This window comes from Vidua macroura, chromosome 4 (genome assembly GCF_024509145.1).
Source record: "Vidua macroura isolate BioBank_ID:100142 chromosome 4, ASM2450914v1, whole genome shotgun sequence".
Classification (NCBI taxonomy): domain Eukaryota; kingdom Metazoa; phylum Chordata; class Aves; order Passeriformes; family Viduidae; genus Vidua; species Vidua macroura.
This window is the reverse complement of record NC_071574.1, coordinates 72,010,190-72,029,501: the sequence shown is the minus strand read 5'-3', so window position 1 is coordinate 72,029,501 and position 19,312 is coordinate 72,010,190. Positions and strand designations below refer to the sequence as shown.

At 64.4% G+C, this 19,312-nt stretch overlaps 2 protein-coding genes across 3 annotated transcripts; both read left to right on the top strand.

Annotated features, from left to right (window-relative positions):
• The first annotated feature begins 436 nt into the window (after nt 1-436).
• CPXM1 (carboxypeptidase X, M14 family member 1) lies at nt 437-14,257 on the top strand. Its single transcript, XM_053976599.1, has 14 exons — nt 437-938; nt 1,055-1,174; nt 1,396-1,505; nt 2,101-2,240; nt 2,307-2,391; nt 4,061-4,211; nt 4,459-4,547; nt 4,659-4,782; nt 5,663-5,859; nt 6,885-7,064; nt 9,068-9,365; nt 12,080-12,219; nt 13,027-13,129; nt 13,928-14,257. The coding sequence occupies exons 1-14, from the start codon at nt 452-454 to the stop codon at nt 14,176-14,178; spliced, it is 2,475 nt and encodes an 824-aa protein (XP_053832574.1). The 5' UTR covers nt 437-451; the 3' UTR covers nt 14,179-14,257.
• Nucleotides 14,258-15,474: 1,217 nt separating this feature from the next.
• NAT8 (N-acetyltransferase 8 (putative)) lies at nt 15,475-19,002 on the top strand. Of its 2 annotated transcripts, none has more exons than XM_053976750.1 (2): nt 15,475-16,255; nt 17,960-19,002. In XM_053976750.1, exon 2 carries the CDS (start codon nt 17,968-17,970, stop codon nt 18,625-18,627), a length of 660 nt encoding a protein of 219 aa, XP_053832725.1. In that variant the 5' UTR covers nt 15,475-16,255; nt 17,960-17,967; the 3' UTR covers nt 18,628-19,002. The 2 variants fall into 2 exon arrangements, with proteins under 2 accessions (XP_053832725.1, XP_053832726.1); XM_053976751.1 differs by lacking the exon at nt 15,475-16,255 and adding an exon at nt 16,974-17,087.
• The last annotated feature ends 310 nt before the right edge of the window (nt 19,003-19,312 follow it).

Below are 19,312 nucleotides of genomic sequence, written 5' to 3'. Positions count from 1 at the left end.
CCCCCGGGCCACTCGCTACGTGGCGATGGGACAGTGGGGACACTGCGGGGGGCTGGGGACAGCGGGGATAACAGTGAGGGGACAGCGGGACACGGTGATGGGACAGCGGGGACACGGTGAGGACACAGGTCAAGGCCCGCCGGTGAGCGGGCGGGACCCGGTGTCCCCCGTTCGTGGGGTGCGGTGACACGGGGAGCGGAACGGGGCCGTGTAACGGGGCGGGGCGGGCGGGGCGCGGCCGGGGGTCCCGGGCAGGGGCGGGAGGAGGCGGGCAGGGGTCCGGGCAGGAGCCGCGCCGGGGGCAGGCGGGGGTCCCGGGCAGGAAGCGGGCGGGGAGCGGGCGGGGGTCGCGGCCGGGCGTGAGGGGGCGGGGGGCGGGGAGGGGCCGGGACCGGGACCAAGAGCGGGCAGGGACCGGCAGGAGCGGGCAGGGACCGGCAGGGCCGCGGCCATGCCGGGGTCGCCCCTCGCCCCGCTGCTGCTGCTGCTGCTGCTCCTGCTGGGCCCCCCGCCGCCCCCCGCCCGCGCCGCGCCCCCCCAGCCCGGCCGGCTCCGCGGCACGGGGGTGGGCACGGCCAGCGGGACCCCCAAAGCCAGCGGGGTGTCCCCGACGAAGGGCACCGCCAGCGGGCTGTCCCCCAGAAAGGGCAGCGCGACGGGACCCCCCAAAGCCAGCGGGGTGTCCCCCACGAAGGCCATCGCCAGGGGAGCCCCTAAAAGCAGCGAGACGCCCCCCTGGAAGGGCACCACGGCGGGACCCCCCAAAGCCAGCGGGGTGCCCCCTCCGAAGGGCACCACGGCCGCCCCCTCGAGGAGCAGCACCACGACGGGACCCCCGAAGGGCAGCACGGCCCCCCCGGTGCGGGGCAGCGCGACCCCCCCCAGCCCCGGCCCCTCCCGGCGCGGGGGGCTGCGGGACGGGGACCCCGCGGTCACAGGTAGGAGCGGGAGGGGTCGGGGGGCGCAGCGTGCAAAAAGGGGTTCGTGGGGGGGGGAAACGGGGTGCCAGGCTGTTCCCTGCCCCCTTCCCTGGCATCCCCGTGTCCCCTCGCAGCCCCGGCGCCCAAGGTGACCACGGTGGCGGTGAGGAGGAGGAAGGTGGTGAGGAAGAAGGTGGTGAAGAAGAAGGTGCTGAGGAAGAAGCCGGAGGCTCCGGCAGCTCCGCAGGAGCCCTGTACGTGCGCTGGGTGCGGGTGGCCCGGGCGTTGTCACCTGCGCACGGAGCTGGCCGTGTCCTGGGGACACCTGGGGGGCACCCGGGGGCACCTGGGGGGCACCCGGGGTTTGGGGTGTTGAACCGTGGTCCCCATGGCACCGCTCGGTGGGGACACGGGGTGGGGACAGCCCCGGCCGCTCAGGGCTCCCTGTGTGACGCGGTCCCCGCTGTGTCCCCAGCGTGCCCCCCCCTGGGGCTGGAGTCCCTGCGGGTGCTGGACACGCAGCTCCGGGCATCGAGCCACAAGCGGCACGGGCTGGGCGCGCACCGCGGCCGCCTCAACATCCAGGTACTGCCAGGGGTGCCAGGGTGTGTGCCAGGAACGGGCTAGGTGTGCCAGAGTGGGCCAGGAGTGTGCCAGGAATGTGAGAGGGGGTGCCAGGAGCATGCCAGGGTGTGCTGGAGTGTGCCAGGACATGCCAGGAGTGTGCCAGGAATGTGCCAAGGTGTGCAAGGAGCGTGCCGAGGTGTGCCAAGCTGGGAGGATGTTTGGATGTCACCTCTACAACATGTGGCACGTGGGTGTGGCAAGTGCATGGCAAACGCAGGGTAGGGGTGGCATCTTCGTGTCATTTGTGGCATTTTGTGGCCAGTCCGTGGCATCTTCATGGAACATTTGTGGCATTTTGTGGCCAGTCCATGGCATCTTCATGGCACATTTGTGGCCAGCCCGTGACATCTTCATGGCACATTTGTGGCATTTTGTGGCCAGTTCGTGGCATCTTCATGGCCCGCGAGTGTCCCGGGCGCTCTCCAGCTCCGCCCTCTCCCTCCCGTGTGGCTCCCCGTGGTCCCGGTGCCACCACCCCGGTGCCACGCCGGGCTCGGGGGCACGGCGGGCGGTGGGGCCGTGTCCCTGTGCGTGTCCCCTCCCCTCCCCGCAGTCAGGGCTCTACGACGGCGACTTCTACGACGGTGGCTGGTGCGCGGGGCACGAGGACACGGAGCAGTGGCTGGAGGTGGACGCCCGGCGCCTCACCCGCTTCACCGGCGTGGTCACCCAGGGCCTCAACTCCATCTGGACGTAAGGGGACAAGGGGGACACGGGGACAGCGTGGGGGACCCCCCTGACCCGCCCTGTGCCCCACAGGTACGACTGGGTGACATCCTACAAGGTGCAGGTCAGCAACGACTCGCACGCGTGGCTGCCGAGCCGCAACGGCACCGAGGAGGCGGTGGGTGGCACCGGGGGTGGCACCGGGGGTGGCATCCCCACACAGGGTGGGGACATGGGGAGGTGACAGTGCCAGGGGGGCAGGAATCACCTGGGAGCTAATGATGAGCGTGGTGAGGAGGTTAATGATGCTCGGGGGTTAATTGTGCCAGGGGGATAATGATGCCAGGGTGGGGTTAATTAGGGCAGGGTTAATTATGCTGGGGGTTAATTGTGGTGGGGTTAATTGTGCCAGGTGCATAATGATGCCAGAGGGGTTAGTTAGGCCAGGGTTAATTACACTAGGGGTTAATTGTGGTGGGGTTAATTGTGCCAGCTGGTTTAACCATTCCAAGAGTTAACCATGCCAGGGGGGTAACAATGCCAGGGGGGTTAATTATTTATGCCAGGGTTAATTATAATGGGGGATAACCCTGCCAGGGGGCTTAATTAGGCCTGGGTTAATTATGCCATGGTTAACCGTGCCAGGTGGGATAACCACGCTGGGTAGGGCGTTAACCACAGTGGGTTAACCACCCCAGGGAGGGGAGCCCATCCCGGGGTGCCCGTGCCAGCTGGCACCGTGCCCGGGCTCTGTTGCCCTTGGCCTGGCCCCGCCGGGCACCCTGCAGCGCTTCCCCCCAGCACAAAGGCTGCTTGTCCCCGCCTGGGCACCTGCCAGCCCCCCTGGCACGGCCGTGGGGACACGGGGACACGCCTGGGTGTGGCGTGGCACCGGGGGCGAGCAGGGCGGCCTGGAGCTGGGGAGGGTTTGGGGTCTCTGTGCCAGGGCTGGGTTTGGGGTTGCTGTGCTCAGGGTGGGTTTGGGGTCCCTGTGGCATGGAGGAGTTTGGGGTCCCTGTGACATGGATTTTGGGGTTGCTGTGCCAAGGATGGTTTTGGGGTCCCTGTGCCATGGATGAGTTTGGGGTTCCTTCCAAGGATGGGTTTGGGGTTCCTGTGCCAAGGATGGGCTTGGGGTCTCTGTGCCAGGGCTGGGTTTGGGGTCTCTGTGCTGAGGGGGGATTTGGGGGTCCCTGTGCCATGGATGGCTTTGGGGTTCCTATGCCATGGGTAGGTTTGGGGTTCCTGTGCCAAGGATGGGTTTGGGGTCTCTGTGCAGAAGTTGGATTTGAGGTCCCTTTGCTGAGGTGGGTTTGGGGTCCCTCTGCAAGGGCTGGGTTTGGGGTCCCTGTGCTCAGTGGGTTTGGGGCCCCTGTGCTGAGGGTGGATTTGGGGTCCCTAGGACAGGATGGGTTGGGGTCCCTGTGTCAGGGGTGGATTTGGGGATCCCTGTGCCAGGGGTGGATTTGGGGTCCCTGTGTCAGGGGTGGATTTGGGGATCCCTGTGTCAGGGGTGGATTTGGGGATCCCTGTGCCAGGGGTGGATTTGGGGGTCGCTGTGTCAGGGCTATACCAGGATCAGGTTTGGGGATCTCCATGCCAGGGGTGGATTTTGGGGTCCCCCTGCCTGACCCATGCCAGGAGCAGATTTGGGGCTCCCTGTGCCCATCCCTGGTGCCTTTGGTGTCCGAGCAGCGCCCGCGGCCCCACCCGGGCTCTGCCCCCGGCCGTGCCCGCTCCTCGTTACGGGCTGGAGGGGAGCGGGCAGCGCCTGGCACCCCTGGAGCCACACGGGCGGCTCTCCCTGACCCCTCGTGTCCCCTCCTGTCCCCTCGTGTCCCCTGCAGGTGTTCCCCGCCAACAAAGACCCCGAGACGCCGGTGCTGAACCTGCTGCCCTCGCCGCTCGTGGGGCGCTTCCTGCGCATCAACCCCCAGAGCTGGTTCCCCAACGGCACCGTCTGCCTGCGGGCCGAGGTGCTGGGCTGCCCCGTGCCCGGTGGGTGCCCCCGGCTGTCCCCTGCCCCGCGGGGACCCGCCGGCTGTCCCCTGCCCCGGGGGGACCCGCTGGCTGTCCCCTGCCCCGGGGGGACCCGCCGGCTCTCCCCCGGCTCGCCACACGCCGCCCCAGCAGCGCCCGGCGCGGCCGCTCGCCGCCGGCGCTGTCGCCAGAGTGGCGGTCTGGGCTGTTCGCTGTCCCTGACCGTGTCCCCCCCCCCCGCCGTGTCCCCTCGGTGTCCCCGCAGACCCCAGCGATGCCCACGCCTGGCACCCGCCGGCCCCACCCGAATCGCAGCTGGATTTCCGCCACCACAACTACAAGGAGATGAGAAAGGTGCCACTCACCCCTCCGTGTCCCCAGGGTGTCCCCGAGGGCGGCGCGGCGCGGGGCCGGGGGGGGGGCTGTGCCACCTCGGCGTGTCCCTGACGGTGCCACCACCCGCAGCTGATGAAGAGGGTGAGCGAGGAGTGCCCCGACATCACCCGCGTGTACAGCATCGGGCAGAGCTCCCGCGGGCTGCGCCTCTACGTGATGGAGATCTCGGACAACCCCGGGCAGCACGAAGTCGGTGGGTACCGGGGGGGGACAGCTGGGGACAGCTGGGGACAGCTCGGGTGGGGCACGATGGGCGTGGGGACAGCGCCCAGGGATGCCCAGGCGGGGATGGGGTGGCGGGGGGTGCCCAGGATGAGGAGGGGGTCACCAGGGATGGCCAGGCTGGTGCAGGGGGGTGGGCAGTGTCACCAGGGCTGGTGTAGGAGGGTGGGCACTGTCACCCTGGCTGGCTCAGGATGGGGTGACTGGGCCACCCAGCATGGCAAGGGATGCCCAGGAATGGAGTTGGGGACACAAGGGACACCCAGACCTGTGAAGGATGGGGGCACAGGGTGGCTGGGGACACAGGGACACTGAGGGTGGTGCAGGATGGGGACACAGGGACACCCAGGATGGGGAAGGGGACACAGGGACACCCAGCGTGGTGCAGGGACAGGGGACAGGGTGACCAGGAACACCCAGGATGGAGACAGGGACACAGGGACACCCACACTGGTCCAGGACGGGGATGGGGACACCCAGCCTGGTGCAGGGACATGGGGACAGTGACCAGGGACACCCAGAGCGGTGCAGGGAGATGGGGACAGAGTGACCAGGAATGCCCAGGATGAGGATGGGGACACAGGGACACCCAGACTGGTCCAGGATGGGGACAGGGACACTCAGCCTGGTGCAGGGACATGGGGACAGTGACCAGGGACACCCAGGGAGGTGCAGGGACTTAGGGACAGGGTGACCAAGGACACTCAGGGTGGTGCAGATGGATGGGGACAGGGTGACCAGGAACACCCAGGATGGGGACAGGGCCACCCAGGCTGTTGGAGGAGCATCCTGGGGACAGGGACACCCAGGCTGGTGCAGGGACATGGGGACAGTGACCAGGGCCCCTCCAGGAGAGCCGGAGTTCCGCTACGTGGCCGGGATGCACGGGAACGAGGTGCTGGGCCGGGAGCTGCTGCTGAACCTGATGGAATTCCTGTGCCGGGAATTCCGGCTGGGCAACCCCCGCGTGGTGCAGCTGGTGACGGGCACGCGCATCCACCTGCTGCCCTCCATGAACCCCGACGGCTACGAGACCGCCTACAAGCTGGTAGGGTGCCCATCCCAGTGCCATCCCAATCATCCCGGTGCCCATCCCAAATGTCCCAGTGTCCATCCTGGTGCCCATCCCAGTGTCCATCTCAGTGTCCATCCTGGTGCCCATCCCAATCGTCCCAATGTCCATCCCAATCATCCGGGTGTCCATCCCAGTGTCCATCCCAGTGCCCATCCCAATCATCCCGGTGCCCATCCCAGTGTCCATCCCAGTGTCCATCCCAGTGTCCATCCTGGTGCCCATCCCAGTGCCCATCCCAATCATTCCGGTGCCCAGCCCAATGTCCATCCCAGTGCCCATCTCCATGTCCAACCCGGAGTCCATCCCAGTGATCCTGGTGATCCCCAATGCCCATTCCAGTGCCCATCCCGGTGACCGCAGTGCCCATGTCAATGCCCATTCCAGTGCCCATCCCGGTGACCACGGTGCCCATGTCAATGTCCATCCCAGTGCCCATCCCAGTGTCCATCCCGGTGATCCTGGTGATCCTGGTACCCATCCCAGTGATCCTGGTGCCCATCCCAGTGCCCATCCTGCTGATCCTGGTACCCATCCTGGTGATCCCGGTGCCCATCCCAGTGCCCATCCTCATGATCCTAGTGCCCATCCTGGTGCCCATCCCAATGACCACGGTGGCCATCCCGGTGATCCTGGTGATCCCAGTGTCCATCCCAGTGATCCTGGTGATCCCAGTGCCCATCCCAGTGCCCATCCTGGTGATCCTGGTGATCCCGGTGTCCATCCTGGTGATCCCAGTGCCCATCCCAGTGATCCTGGTGATCCCAGTGCCCATCCCGGTGATCCTGGTGATCCCAGTGCCCATGCCAGGGCCCATCCTGGTGATCCCAGTGCCCATCTCAATGCCCATCCTGATGATCCCAGTGTCCATCCCGGTGATCCTGGTGATCCCAGTGCCCATGCCAGTGCCCATCCCGGTGATCCTGGTGATCCCAGTGCCCATCCTGGTGATCCTGGTGCCGATCCCGGTGCCCACCCCGGTGCCCGCGGTGCCCCCCCAGGGCTCGGAGCTGGCGGGATGGGCCATGGGCCGCTGGACGTACGAGGGCATCGACCTCAACCACAACTTCGCTGACCTGAACACGGCGCTGTGGGACGCCGAGGACAACGACCTGGTGCCCCACGAGTTCCCCAACCACTACATCCCCATCCCCGAGTACTACACCTTCGCCAACGCCACGGTGAGACCCCAAAACCCCCCCAAAACCCCCCCAAAACACCCCCCAAACCCCCATCCTCCTGGGCTGGCACCGTGGTGAGACCCCAAACCCCCATCCTATCAGTGTGAAACCCCAAAACCCCCATCCTATCAGGGTGAGATCCCAAACCCCCCATCCTGTCACATTGGGGTGAGACCCCAAAACCCCCATCCTGTCACAGCAGGGTGAGACCCCAAACCCCCATCCTATCAGGTTGAAACCCCAAAACCCCCATCCTATCAGGGTGAGACCCCAAAACCCCATCCTATCAGGGTGAGATCCCAAACCCCCATCCTATCACAGCAGGGTGAGACCCCAAACCCCCCCATCCTATCAGGGTGAGAACCCAAAGCCCCCATTTTATGACATTGGGGTGAGACCCCAAACCCCCCATCCTATCACATCAGGGTGAGACCCCAAACCCCTCATCCTGTCACATTGGGATGAGACCCCAGGACCCCTCAAAATGTCCCTGAATCCCCCCTAAAACGCCTCAAAAACCCCCAAAACCCCTCCCAGTCCACCGGGGTGGTGCTGCCCTCCCACGGGGCTGCACCGGGGCTGAACCCGCCCAGCCCAGAGCGGCACCTGCAGCCACGAGGCGCGGGTGACAGCGGTGTCACCGCATGGGGTGGCCTCAGAGACGCGGGTGACAGCGGTGTCACCACACAGGCAGCCCCAGAGATGCAGGCAACAGCGGTGTCACTGCATGGGTGGCTCCGGAGATGTGGGTGACAGCAGTGTCACCACACAGGTGGCCCCGGCGGCGCAGGTGACAGTGGTGTCACTGCATGGGTGGCCCCGGAGATGCAGATGACAGCGGTGTCACCGCGCAGGCGGCCCCAGAGATGTGGGCAACAGCGGTGTCACTGCATGGGTGGCCCCAGCGACGCGGGTGACAGCGGTGTCACTGCATGGGATGGCCCCGGAGATGCAGGTGACAGCGGTGTCACCACAAAGGCGGCCCCAGAGATGCGGGCAATAGCGGTGTCACTGCGTGGGTGGCCCCAGCGACGCAGGTGACAGCGGTGTCACTGCGTGGGTGGCCCCAGAGACACGGGCGACAGCAGTGTCACTGCATGGGTGGCCCTGGAGACACGTGTGACAACAGTGTCACCACATGGGGTGGCCCCGGAGATGCAGGTGACAGCGGTGTCACCACGCAGGCGGCCCCAGAGATGTGGGCAATAGCGGTGTCACTGCATGGGTGGCCTCAGAGATGTGGGTGACAGTGGCGTCACCACACAGTTGGCCCCAGTGGCACGGGTGATGGCGGTGTCACCGCGCGGGTGGCCCCAATGGCATGGGTGACAGCAGTGTCACCGCACAGGTGGCCCTGGTAGCACGGGTGATGTTGGTGTCACTGCATGGGTGGCCTTGGTGGTGCGGGTGACAGCGGCATCACTACATGGGTGGCCTTGGAGACGCAGGTGACAGCATGTCACCGCATGGGTGGCCTGAGATACACGGGTGACAGCGGTGTCACCGCGCGGGTGGCCCCAGAGACGTGTGTGACAGCGGTGTCACCGCACAGATAGCCCCAGTGACACGGGTGACGGTGGTGTCACCACAGGGGTGGCCCCAGAGACGCGGGTGACAGCGGTGTCACCACGCAGATGGCCCCAGAGACGCGGGTGACAGTGGTGTCACCACGTGGGTGGCCCCAGAGACGCGGGTGACAGCGGTGTCACCACGTGGGTGGCCCGAGATACACAGGTGACAGCGATGTCACTGCACGGGTGGCCCGAGACACGTGTGTGACAGCAGTGTCACCACGCAGATGGCCCCAGACACGTGTGTGACAGCGATGTCACTGCGCGGGTGGCCCGAGACACATGTGTGACAGCAGTGTCACCACGCAGATGGCCCCAGACACGTGTGTGACAGCATTGTCACTGCGCGGGTGGCCCCAGTGGCACGGGTGACAGCATTGTCACCGCGTGGGTGGCCCGAGACACACGGGTGACAGCGGTGTCACCGCGCAGGTGGCCCCGGAGACGCGGGCGGTGATCGCGTGGATGCAGCGCTACCCGTTCGTGCTGAGCGCCAACCTGCACGGCGGCGAGCTGGTGGTCACCTACCCCTTCGACATGAGCCGCACCTACTGGAAGGCGCAGGAGCTGACCCCCACGCCCGACGACGGCGTCTTCCGGTGGCTGGCCACCGTCTACGCCACCGCCAACCTGGCCATGGCCAGCGGCGAGCGCCGGCCGTGCCACTACGACGACTTCACGCGCTTCGGCAACATCATCAACGGCGCCAACTGGCACACGGTGGCTGGCAGTGAGTGGGACACTGAGCTCAGGTGGCACAGGTGGCTGGCAGTGAGGGGGACACTGAGCTCAGGTGGCACAGGTGGCAGTGAGTGGGACACAGCTCAGGTGGCACAGGTGGGTGGCAGTGAGTGGGGAGCCTGGGCGCAGGTGGCACAGGTGGCAGTGAGTGGGACACTGAGCTCAGGTGGCAGTGAGTGGGACACAGCTCAGGTGGCACAGGTGGCAGTGAGTGGGGACACTGAGCTCAGGTGGCAGTGAGTGGGGCACTGAGCTCAGGTGGCACAGGTGGCAGTGAGTGGGACACAGCTCAGGTGGCAGTGAGTGGGACACTGAGCTCAGGTGGCACAGGTGGCAGCAAGTGAGACACTGAGCTCAGGTGGCACAGGTGGCAGTGAGTGGGACACAGCTCAGGTGGCAGTGAGTGGGACACTGAGCTCAGGTGGCACAGGTGGCAGTGAGTGGGACACAGCTCAGGTGGCACACGGTGGGTGGCAGTGAGCAGGGATACTGAGCTCAGGTGGCACAGGTGGCAGTGAGTGGGGCACTGAGCTCAGGTGGCACAGGTGGCAGTGAGTGGGGACACTGAGCTCAGGTGGCAGTGAGTGGGACACAGCTCAGGTGGCAGTGAGTGGGACACTGAGCTCAGGTGGCACAGGTGGGTGGCAGTGAGTGGGACACTGAGCTCAGGTGGCAGTGAGTGGGGCACTGGGCGCAGGTTGCACACGGTGGCAGTGAGCAGGGACACTGGGCACAGGTGACACTGGTGGCAGTGAGTGGGACACTGAGCTCAGGTGGCACAGGTGGCAGTGAGTGGGACACAGCTCAGGTGGCACAGGTGGGTGGCAGTGAGTGGGGACCCTGGGCGCAGGTGGCAGTGAGTGGGACACTGAGCTCAGGTGGCAGTGAGTGGGACACTGAGCTCAGGTGGCAGTGAGTGGGACCCTGGGCGCAGGTGGCACAGGTGGGTGGCAGTGAGTGGGGACCCTGGGCGCAGGTGGCAGTGAGTGGGACACTGAGCTCAGGTGGCAGTGAGTGGGACCCTGGGCGCAGGTGGCACAGGTGGGTGGCAGTGAGTGGGGACCCTGGGCGCAGGTGGCAGTGAGTGGGGCACTGAGCTCAGGTGGCAGTGAGTGGGGACACTGGGCGCAGGTGGCACAGGTGGCAGTGAGTGGGACACAGCTCAGGTGGCAGTGAGTGGGACACAGCTCAGGTGGCAGTGAGTGGGACACAGCTCAGGTGGCACAGGTGGGTGGCAGTGAGGGGGGATTTTTGGATTTTTGGGGTTTTTGGTTCATGTGTGAGATGGGATTTCCCGTTCGGACTCCGATGTTTTTCCGTTCTCATCTCTGCCAGAGTCTCATAAACTGAATTTTGCAGCACTTCACTCCAACAAGTTAAAAGTGGAGCCCCATCTCTCTCTCTCTGCAAGGCTCTTTAAGGATAAACTCTCTAATTAGGAAGTGACACCTAAATTATTTTTATTTTTAACTCACTAACCTGTGACTTGCAATGTGGATTTTTTTATCCAATTACACAAAACCACCCAAACCCATGGAGAAGAAGGTGGAAAAGGACCGGTCTCTGCCCTAAAACTTCTATTTTGCTTTATATATATCACTGTATTATAAAACTTTATATTAAATATATATATAAATACATATTCTATATAATATATATTTATATATAAATATATATGATATATAATATATTAATATATTATATATTATTAGAGAATATATATTATATAATATTATAATATATAGTACTATATCTATTTTAGTGTATAATATTATAATACAGTGTAATATATATTATATACAATAATATATATTTTATATAATATAAATATAAAAATAATATCTATAATCTATAATCTATAATATATAAAATATATTATATATATTATTATGTATAATATAATATAATATAATATAATATAATATAATATAATATAATATAATATAATATAATGTTATATTATATATAATATATTATATATTATATATAAATATATATTTATATATAAATATTATAATTTTTATAATATTATATTTTATTATATATATTATAGGCCAAATATATATATATTATTAGGCCAAATATTATATATTATTAGTAATATAATATAATATAATATAATATAATATAATATAATGTAATATAATACAATATTATATAATATAATGTTATATATATAATATATAATATATAATATATAATTTATAATATATAATATATAAAAATATCTATTTATATATAAACATAATGATTTTTATAATACAATAAAATATACAATATTTTATTGTATATTTTATAGGCCAAATATATATTTTATTAGGCCAAATATAATATATTATTTTTAATATAATATAATATAATATAATATAATATAATATAATATAATATAATATAATATAATATAATATAATATAATATAATATAATATAATATATAATGTTTCATATCTCTGATATAATAACTATTTAAATATATAATATTAAACCCTGAGTTTTCCACCCTGTGACATCACACACTTCTATCCAAACTCCACACCCATAATTTTCCTTCTCTCATTGCATTTTGAAGGCTCCCCCGCGGCCGCAGAGCTCTCCTGGGGGTCCGAGCCTGCCGGCACACAGAGCCTGCAGCGCTCGGCCCCCGGGGACACTGCGGGACTTTGTGTCACCGTGTCGCCTGCTGCCACCCGCCCGTGTCCCGCAGGTATGAACGACTTCAGCTACCTGCACACCAACTGCTTCGAGATCACCGTGGAGCTCTCCTGCGACAAATTCCCGCACGCCTCCGAGCTGCCCGACGAGTGGGAGAACAACCGCGAGTCGCTGCTGCTCTTCATGGAGCAGGTGGCACACGGGGTGGCACCCGGGGGGTGGCACCGGCGCTTGGGGACACGGCTCGAGGGTGGCAGGAGCCACCCCGGGTGTGTCTGTGGGGAGGGGCTGGAATGGGGGGGCTGGGGGGCGTTTGGGGTGCTGGGGTGAGGGGGACAGTGGGGAATGGGGGGGTCCAGGATGGGGGATTGGGGACATGGGGACACTGGGGGGGTCTGGGGTCACTGGGACAATGGGGACACTGAGGGGGTCTGGGGGTGCTGGGACAATGGGGACACTGAGGGGGGGTCTGGGGGTGCTGGGACAATGGGGACACTGACGGGATCTGGGGGTGGTGGGACAATGGGGACACTGAGGGGGTCAGGGGTCACAGGGACAATGGGGACACTGGGTGGGGTTTGGGGACACTGGTGGGACAATGGGGACACTGGGTGGGGTTTGGGGGTGCTGGGACAGTGGGGACACTGAGGGGGTCTGGGGTCACTGGGACAATGGGGACACTGAGGGGGTCTGGGGTCGCTGGGACAATGGGGACACTGAGGGGTCTGGGGGTGGTGGGACAATGGGGACACGGAGGGGTCTGGGGTCACTGGGACAATGGGGACACTGGGTCACGGGCAGGGCCAAGGAACCCCCAGGGGTCTCTGTGAGACTTTGGGGAGGGGGGTGACACGCTGGGGACATTCCGGGGTGGCCATGGGCACGGCAGGGTGGGGGTTTCAGCAGGATGGCAGCGGGACGTGGCTGTCCCCAGACGCTGAGGGTGGCACCGGGAGAGGGGGGGGGACACACCTGTGCCACCCGCCCCACCCCCTGCAGGTGCACCGCGGGATCAAGGGCGTGGTCCGGGACAGTGACACCGAGCAGGGCATCCCCAACGCCATCATCTCCGTGGATGGCATCAACCACGACGTCCGCACCGGTGCGGGGACACCGGGACGCTGCGGGACGGGATTTGGGGATTTGGGGTGGGAATGGGATCGGGATCAGGCTGGGAATGAAGGGGGGGTAAGGACAGTGACGGGATGGGAACGGGGACAGGGAAAGGAACGAGATGGGATTTGGGATCGGGAATCGCAGATGGGGATGGAAATAGGATTAGACTGGGAATGGGGATGGGATGGGGACAGGGATGGGAAGAGTTAATGGGATGAGGTTGGGAGTAGGGATGGGACAGGAATGGATGGCATTGGGGATGTGAATGGCACAGGGCTGGGGACAGGGAAAGGAACGGGATGGGATTTGGGGATGGGATCGGGAATCGCAGATGGGGATGGAAATAGGGCTGGGAAAGGGGATGGGGACAGGAATGGAAGGGGGATAGGAACAGGGATGGAAGGGGGATGGGATCGGGGATTGCAGATGGAAATAGGGCTGGGAATGGGGATGGGGACAGGGATGGAAGGGGGATGGGATCGGGGATTGCAGATGGAAATAGGGCTGGGAATGGGGATGGGGACAGGGATGGAAGGGGGATGGGATCGGGGATTGCAGATGGAAATAGGGCTGGGAATGGGGATGGGGACAGGAATGGAAGGGGGATGGGATCGGGGATTGCCGATGGCAACGGAAGCAGGATTAGGCTGGGAATGGGGATGGGATCAGGACAGGAATGGGACTGGGGACGGGAATAGGAATAGGGGTGGGACAAGAACGGGGTTGGGGCTGGGGACGAGGACGGGAACGGGGACACAGGAGCGTGACACCGTCCCCGCCGCAGCCTCGGACGGGGACTACTGGCGGCTGCTGAACCCGGGCGAGTACGAGGTGACGGCGCGGGCCGAGGGCTACGAGGCGGCCACGCAGCCGTGCCGGGTCTACTTCGAGAACGTTCCCACCCCGTGCAGCTTCCGCCTGGCGCGGGCGCGGGGCCGCCACCGGCCCGGGAGGACCCGGCCGGGCCCCGACCCGGCCCTGCGGCTGCAGCGGCTGCGCCTCCGCCGCCTGCGCGCCCACGGCCGCGGGCAGTGAGCGGCGCGGCCCCGGGGCCGCGGGCTCGGCCGCGGGGCGCGGGCACCGGGCGGGACGGCTCCCAGTAAAGTTCGGGTGCGCTGCCGCTGCGAGTCTGCGGGCCTGGAGCGGCGGAGGGAACGGGGACGGGGACGGGAAAGGGAACGGGACCGGGGACGGGATCGGGAACGGGACCGGGGAGGGGGACGGGGACAGGAAAGGGAACGGGATCGGGAACGAGAACAGGAACGGGAACGGGACCGGGGAGGGGAAAGGGAAAGGGAAAGGGACCGGGACTGGGACCGGGATCGGGAACAGGACCGGGACCTGGACCGGGATCGGGAACGGGAAGGGGAACGGGAACAGGAACGGGACCAGGAACAGGGACCGGGAACAGGAACGGGACCGGGGACGGGAACAGGAACGGGACCGGGATCGGGACCGGGAACGGGGATGGGAACAGGATCGGGATCGGAACCGGGACCGGGACCGGGGCTCGGTCCTGCCCCAAACCCCCGTGTGGGCCACGCCCCTCACTAGGCCACGCCCATTCCCCGCGCTCCAATAGCGCCGCCGCGGTAAAGCCCCGCCCATTCGCTGCTGACCAATAGAAATTCCGCGCCGGGCCGCGCTCCCCGTTAGGACACGCCCCTTTCTGTCACCGCAACGGTCACTCACTATAAGCCACGCCCACAAAGCCACGCCCCTCGAGTACTCCTCCACGGCCCCGCCCCCTTTCCCGGTGGACCGTTACCCCGCCCCCGATGCGCGCGTGAGCGCTTGTCCCACCCCTCACCTCATCTCTGGGCGCCTATTGGCTGCTGACGGCGGGAGGGGCGGGGCGAGGCGGCGGTGGGGGCCAATGGAATGCGAGATTAATCGGCGGCGCGAAGGGGGCGGGGCTGGGGGGACGCTGAGGGGGCTCGGGGGGACGTGAGGGGACATGAGGGGACACGGGGGGGACATGAAGGGACACTGAGGGGACACAGGGGACACTGAGGGGACATGAGGGGACACTGAGGGGACATGAGGGGACACTGAGGGGACACGGGGGGACACGGGGAGACACTGAGGGGACACTGAGGGGACACGGGGGGACATGAGGGGACACTGAGGGGGCTCGGGGACACTGAGGGGACACGGGGGGGACATGAGGGGACACTGAGGGTCCTGAGGGGACACTGAGGGGACACGGGGGGACACGGGGAGACACTGAGGGGACACTGAGGGGGCTCGGGGACACTGAGGGGACATGAGGGGACACTGGGGGGACATGAGGGGACACTGAGGGGACAATGAGGGGTTGTAGGGTACAAAAAAGGGGTTGGGGTGTCCTGAAGGACGGGGGGCTGTGCCCCGCTGATGCCACCATGTCCCCCGCGGGGCAGGTGGCTGCTGCAGGGACCCCCCTCCCCAAATTAAGGGCTGTCCCCGGGACCCCCGTGACGCCCCCCGGGGAGGCTCCGGCACGGGGCTGGGGGGGCGATCACCACCATGGGGACCCCCCCATCCCCCTGGGGTCACCCTGGGCATGGCCTGGGGGTCCCCAAACTGCACCCCCGCCCCACTTCACCGTAGCCATCCACTGCTGCCCCATCGCGGGGATTTGGGGGGGCGACGGGGGTCCCGTGCAGTGTCCCCCTCCCCCCGCCCGGGACTCCCCCAAATCCCCCCTCGGTCACCCCAGAACTTTCCGCCATCGCTTTAAGGCACCGTCGGCAGGGGCAGCGCTTCCCGCTCGGCGCCTGCGCTCGCCGCGCCGCCCGAGCCTCCGCCGGCCTGGCCACGGCACGAATTGGGGGTGTCCCCCCCCCCCCCCCACCACGTACTGCCACCGGAGCCCCCCCAAAACCTGCCCGACCCCCCCACTCTAAGCGCCGCAGAACGATGGGCTGAACGCATCCGGCGTCTTCCAGGCACAGGCCGGGCTGCGGGGTGCGGGAAACAAAGACACCCCCCCCCCAAAAAAAGCCCCTCGGCGCGGGGCTGGGGGGGTCACCGAGCCCCCCACGGGCGCTGAGGGACCCCCCCGGTTTGCCCCGAGGAGCCGCAGAGCCGCCGGTCCCGCTTTGAGGAGCGACAGCGCCGGGAGCAGCAGGTGGGGGGGGCGGCCGGGAGGGTTTTATTTTTTTTTTTTGGGGGGGGGGTGTTTGGGGTCGGGCACCTCCCTCAGCGCGGGGTTTGGGGCATTTTGGGGACCCCCCTCGCCGTGCCCAGCCTGGCTCTGGCCCCCAAGCCCGCGGGGGGGGGGGCTGTGCCCGTGTGCCCCTCCTGTTCCCCCTGTCCCCTCCTGTCCCCCGCTGTCCCCTCCTGCCCCCCCTGTCCCCTCCTGTCCCCCGCTGTCCCCTCCTGCCCCCCCTGTCCCCTCCTGCCCCTCCTTCCCCTCCTGGCCCCTCCTTCCCCTCCTGTCCCCTCCTGTCCCTCCTGTCCCTCCTGTTCCCCTCCTGTCCCCCCCTGTCCCCTCCTGTCCCTCCTGTCCCTCCTGCCCCTCCTGTCCCCTCCTGTCCCTCCTGTCCCCTCCTGTCCCATCCTGTCCCCTCATGCCCCTCCTGCCCCTCCTGTCCCCTCCTGCCCCTCCTGTCCCATCCTGTCCCCTCATGCCCCTCCTGCCTCTCCTGTCCCCTCATGCCCCTCCTGCCCCTCCTGTCCCCTCCTGTCCCCTCCTGCCCCTCCTGTCCCCTCCTGCCTCTCCTGTCCCCTCATGCCCCTCCTGCCCCTCCTGTCCCCTCCTGCCTCTCCTGTCCCCTCATGCCCCTCCTGCCCCTCCTGCCCCTCCTGTCCCCTCCTGTCCCATCCTGTCCCCTGCTGTCCCCTCCTGTCCCTGCTGTCCCCGTGCCCCCCCGGGCCCTTTGTCCTGCTCTGTCACGGGCACGGCACGGTGCCCACGCTGTGCCCACCTTTGCCCGGGGCGGGTCGTGCCGTGGCTCCCGGTGAGTGCCAGGGTCCCGGGGAGGGGGGGGATCCTGCAGCTGTTCCCCTGTGCCCCTGCCCGGTGCCCGTGCTGCCCACCCCCGCTGTGCCAGGTAAAGCCCCTGCCCAGCTGGGGCGGGGGAGGAACCCCTGAGGGGGAAGGGGAAGGGACCCCCCCCACTTTTTTCCCCTTGTTTATGGGGAACCCCCGGGTGGGAGCAGCATTGGCACTGCCCTGACCCGCCCGTGCCACCCCAGGGATGGGTCTGGGGGTCCCCATCCATAGGACAGCCCTGACCCCTTCTTCCATGCCAGGGATGAGTCTGGGGGCACCCTGGGGGTCGTTGTGAGGGTGGGCACTGCCCTGACCCCCCATGCCACCCCAGGGATGGGTCTGGGGGTCCTTGTCCATGGTACTGCCCTGACCCCTTGTACCACCCCAGGAATGGGTCTGGGGCTATCCTGGGGGTCCCTGTGAGGGTGGGCACTGCCCGGACCCCTTGTTCCTTGCCAGGGATGGGTCTGGGGGCACGCTGGGGGTCCCTGTGAAGGTGGGCACTGCCCTGACCCCCTGTGCCACCCCAGGGATGAGTCTGGGGGTCCCTGTCCATGATACAGCCATAACCCCTTGTTCCATGCCAGGATGGGTCTGGGGATCTCTGTGAGGGTGGGCACTGCCCTGACCCCTTGTGCCACCCCAGGGATGGGTCTGGGGCATTATCCTGGGGGTCCCTGTGAGGGTGGGCACTGCCCTGACCCCTTGTTCCTTGCCAGGGATGGGTCTGGGGACACTCTGGCTGTCCCTGACCCCCCCGTACCACCCCAGGATCCCTTTCCCGCTGCCCATCCCCGCCGCGGCACCGCCCTAACCGCTGTCCGTGCCGCCCCGCAGGTGCCCCCATGGCGTCGTTCCGCATCCGGCAGTACCAGGAGCAGGACTACGAGGCCGTGCGGGCGCTGTTCGCCCGCGGCATCCTGGAGCACGCTCCGGCCGGCTTCCGGCAGGTGCTGCGGGCGGCGCGGGTGCGCCTGGCGCTGCTGGCCGTGTTCGTGGCCGCGCGGGCGGCCGCCGGCTCCTGGGTGCTGGGGCTGGGCGCGGTGGCGCTGGCGCTGGTGCTGCTCTGGGTGCTGGTGCGCTCGCTCAGCGCCGAGTACGTGCGCGAGGCGCTGGGCACCGACCTGTGCGACGTGCCCGGCACGTACCTGCGCCCGCCCGACCGCCGCTTCTGGGTGGCCGAGGAGGGCGGCGCCGTGGCGGGCATGGTGGCGGCGGTGCCCGCGGGCCGCGGCGAGCTGGAGCTGAAGAGGATGTCGGTGAGCCGGGAGCACCGCGGCCGCGGGCTGGCGCGGGCGCTGTGCCGGGAGGTGCTGGCGTTCGCCCGCGCCCGCGGGTACGGCGCCGTGGTGCTCAGCACCTCCATGGTGCAGGTGGCGGCGCAGCGGCTCTACGAGGGGCAGGGCTTCCGCAGGGTGGGCACCTCGTACCCCTCGCTGCTGGGCACCTTGCTGAACTTCCAGATCTTTCACTACCGCTGTGACCTGGGGGACGCCCATAAGTAGGGCCCGGGCGGCGCCGCGCGGAGGGTCCGGCGCGGCGCCCCAAAGCTGGCACGCGGCGCCGTGAGCCCGGGACGTGAGGCGTCGCCGTGGCACCCGAACCCTGGCACCGCCGCTGCCCGCGATCCCTGGCACTGCTATGGCACCCCAAACCCGGCCCCGGGACGCGACCCCGTCGCTCCGACCCCAGTCCTGGCACAGCAGCACTGGCACAGCGCCACGATCACAGGACGTGAAGCAGCACCGTGGCACCACGGCCTGGCGCTGCCCTGGCACCCTGGCCTGGCGCTGCCCTGGCACCCTGGCCTGGCACTGCCCTGGCACTGTGACACCAGGACATGTGGCACTGCCCTGGCACCCCAGCCTGGCACTGCCCTGGCACTGCCCTGGCACCCCAGCCTGGCACTGCCCTGGCACCCCGGCCTGGCACTGTCCTCGGCACCGTGACACCAGGACGTGTGACACTGTCCTGGCACCCCGGCCTGGTGCTGCCCTGGCACCGTGACACCAGGACGTGTGGCACTGCCCTGGCACCCCGGCCTGGCACTGTCCTGGCACCCCAGCCTGGCACTGCCCTGGCACCGTGACACCAGGACGTGTGGCACTGCCCTGGCACCCCGGCCTGGCACTGTCCTGGCACCCCCGGCCCCGGCACTCCACCACAGCACTCCAACCCTGGCACATGAAG

Coding starts and splice junctions, on each gene's coding strand:
- CPXM1 (XM_053976599.1), top strand. CDS start 452: ATGCCGGGGTCGCCCCTCGCCCCGCTGCTGCTGCTGCTGCTGCTCCTG. Junction 939..1,054: donor CGGGGACCCCGCGGTCACAG/GTAGGAGCGGGA, acceptor GTCCCCTCGCAG/CCCCGGCGCCCAAGGTGACC. Junction 5,860..6,884: donor ACGAGACCGCCTACAAGCTG/GTAGGGTGCCCA, acceptor GTGCCCCCCCAG/GGCTCGGAGCTGGCGGGATG.
- NAT8 (XM_053976750.1), top strand. CDS start 17,968: ATGGCGTCGTTCCGCATCCGGCAGTACCAGGAGCAGGACTACGAGGCC.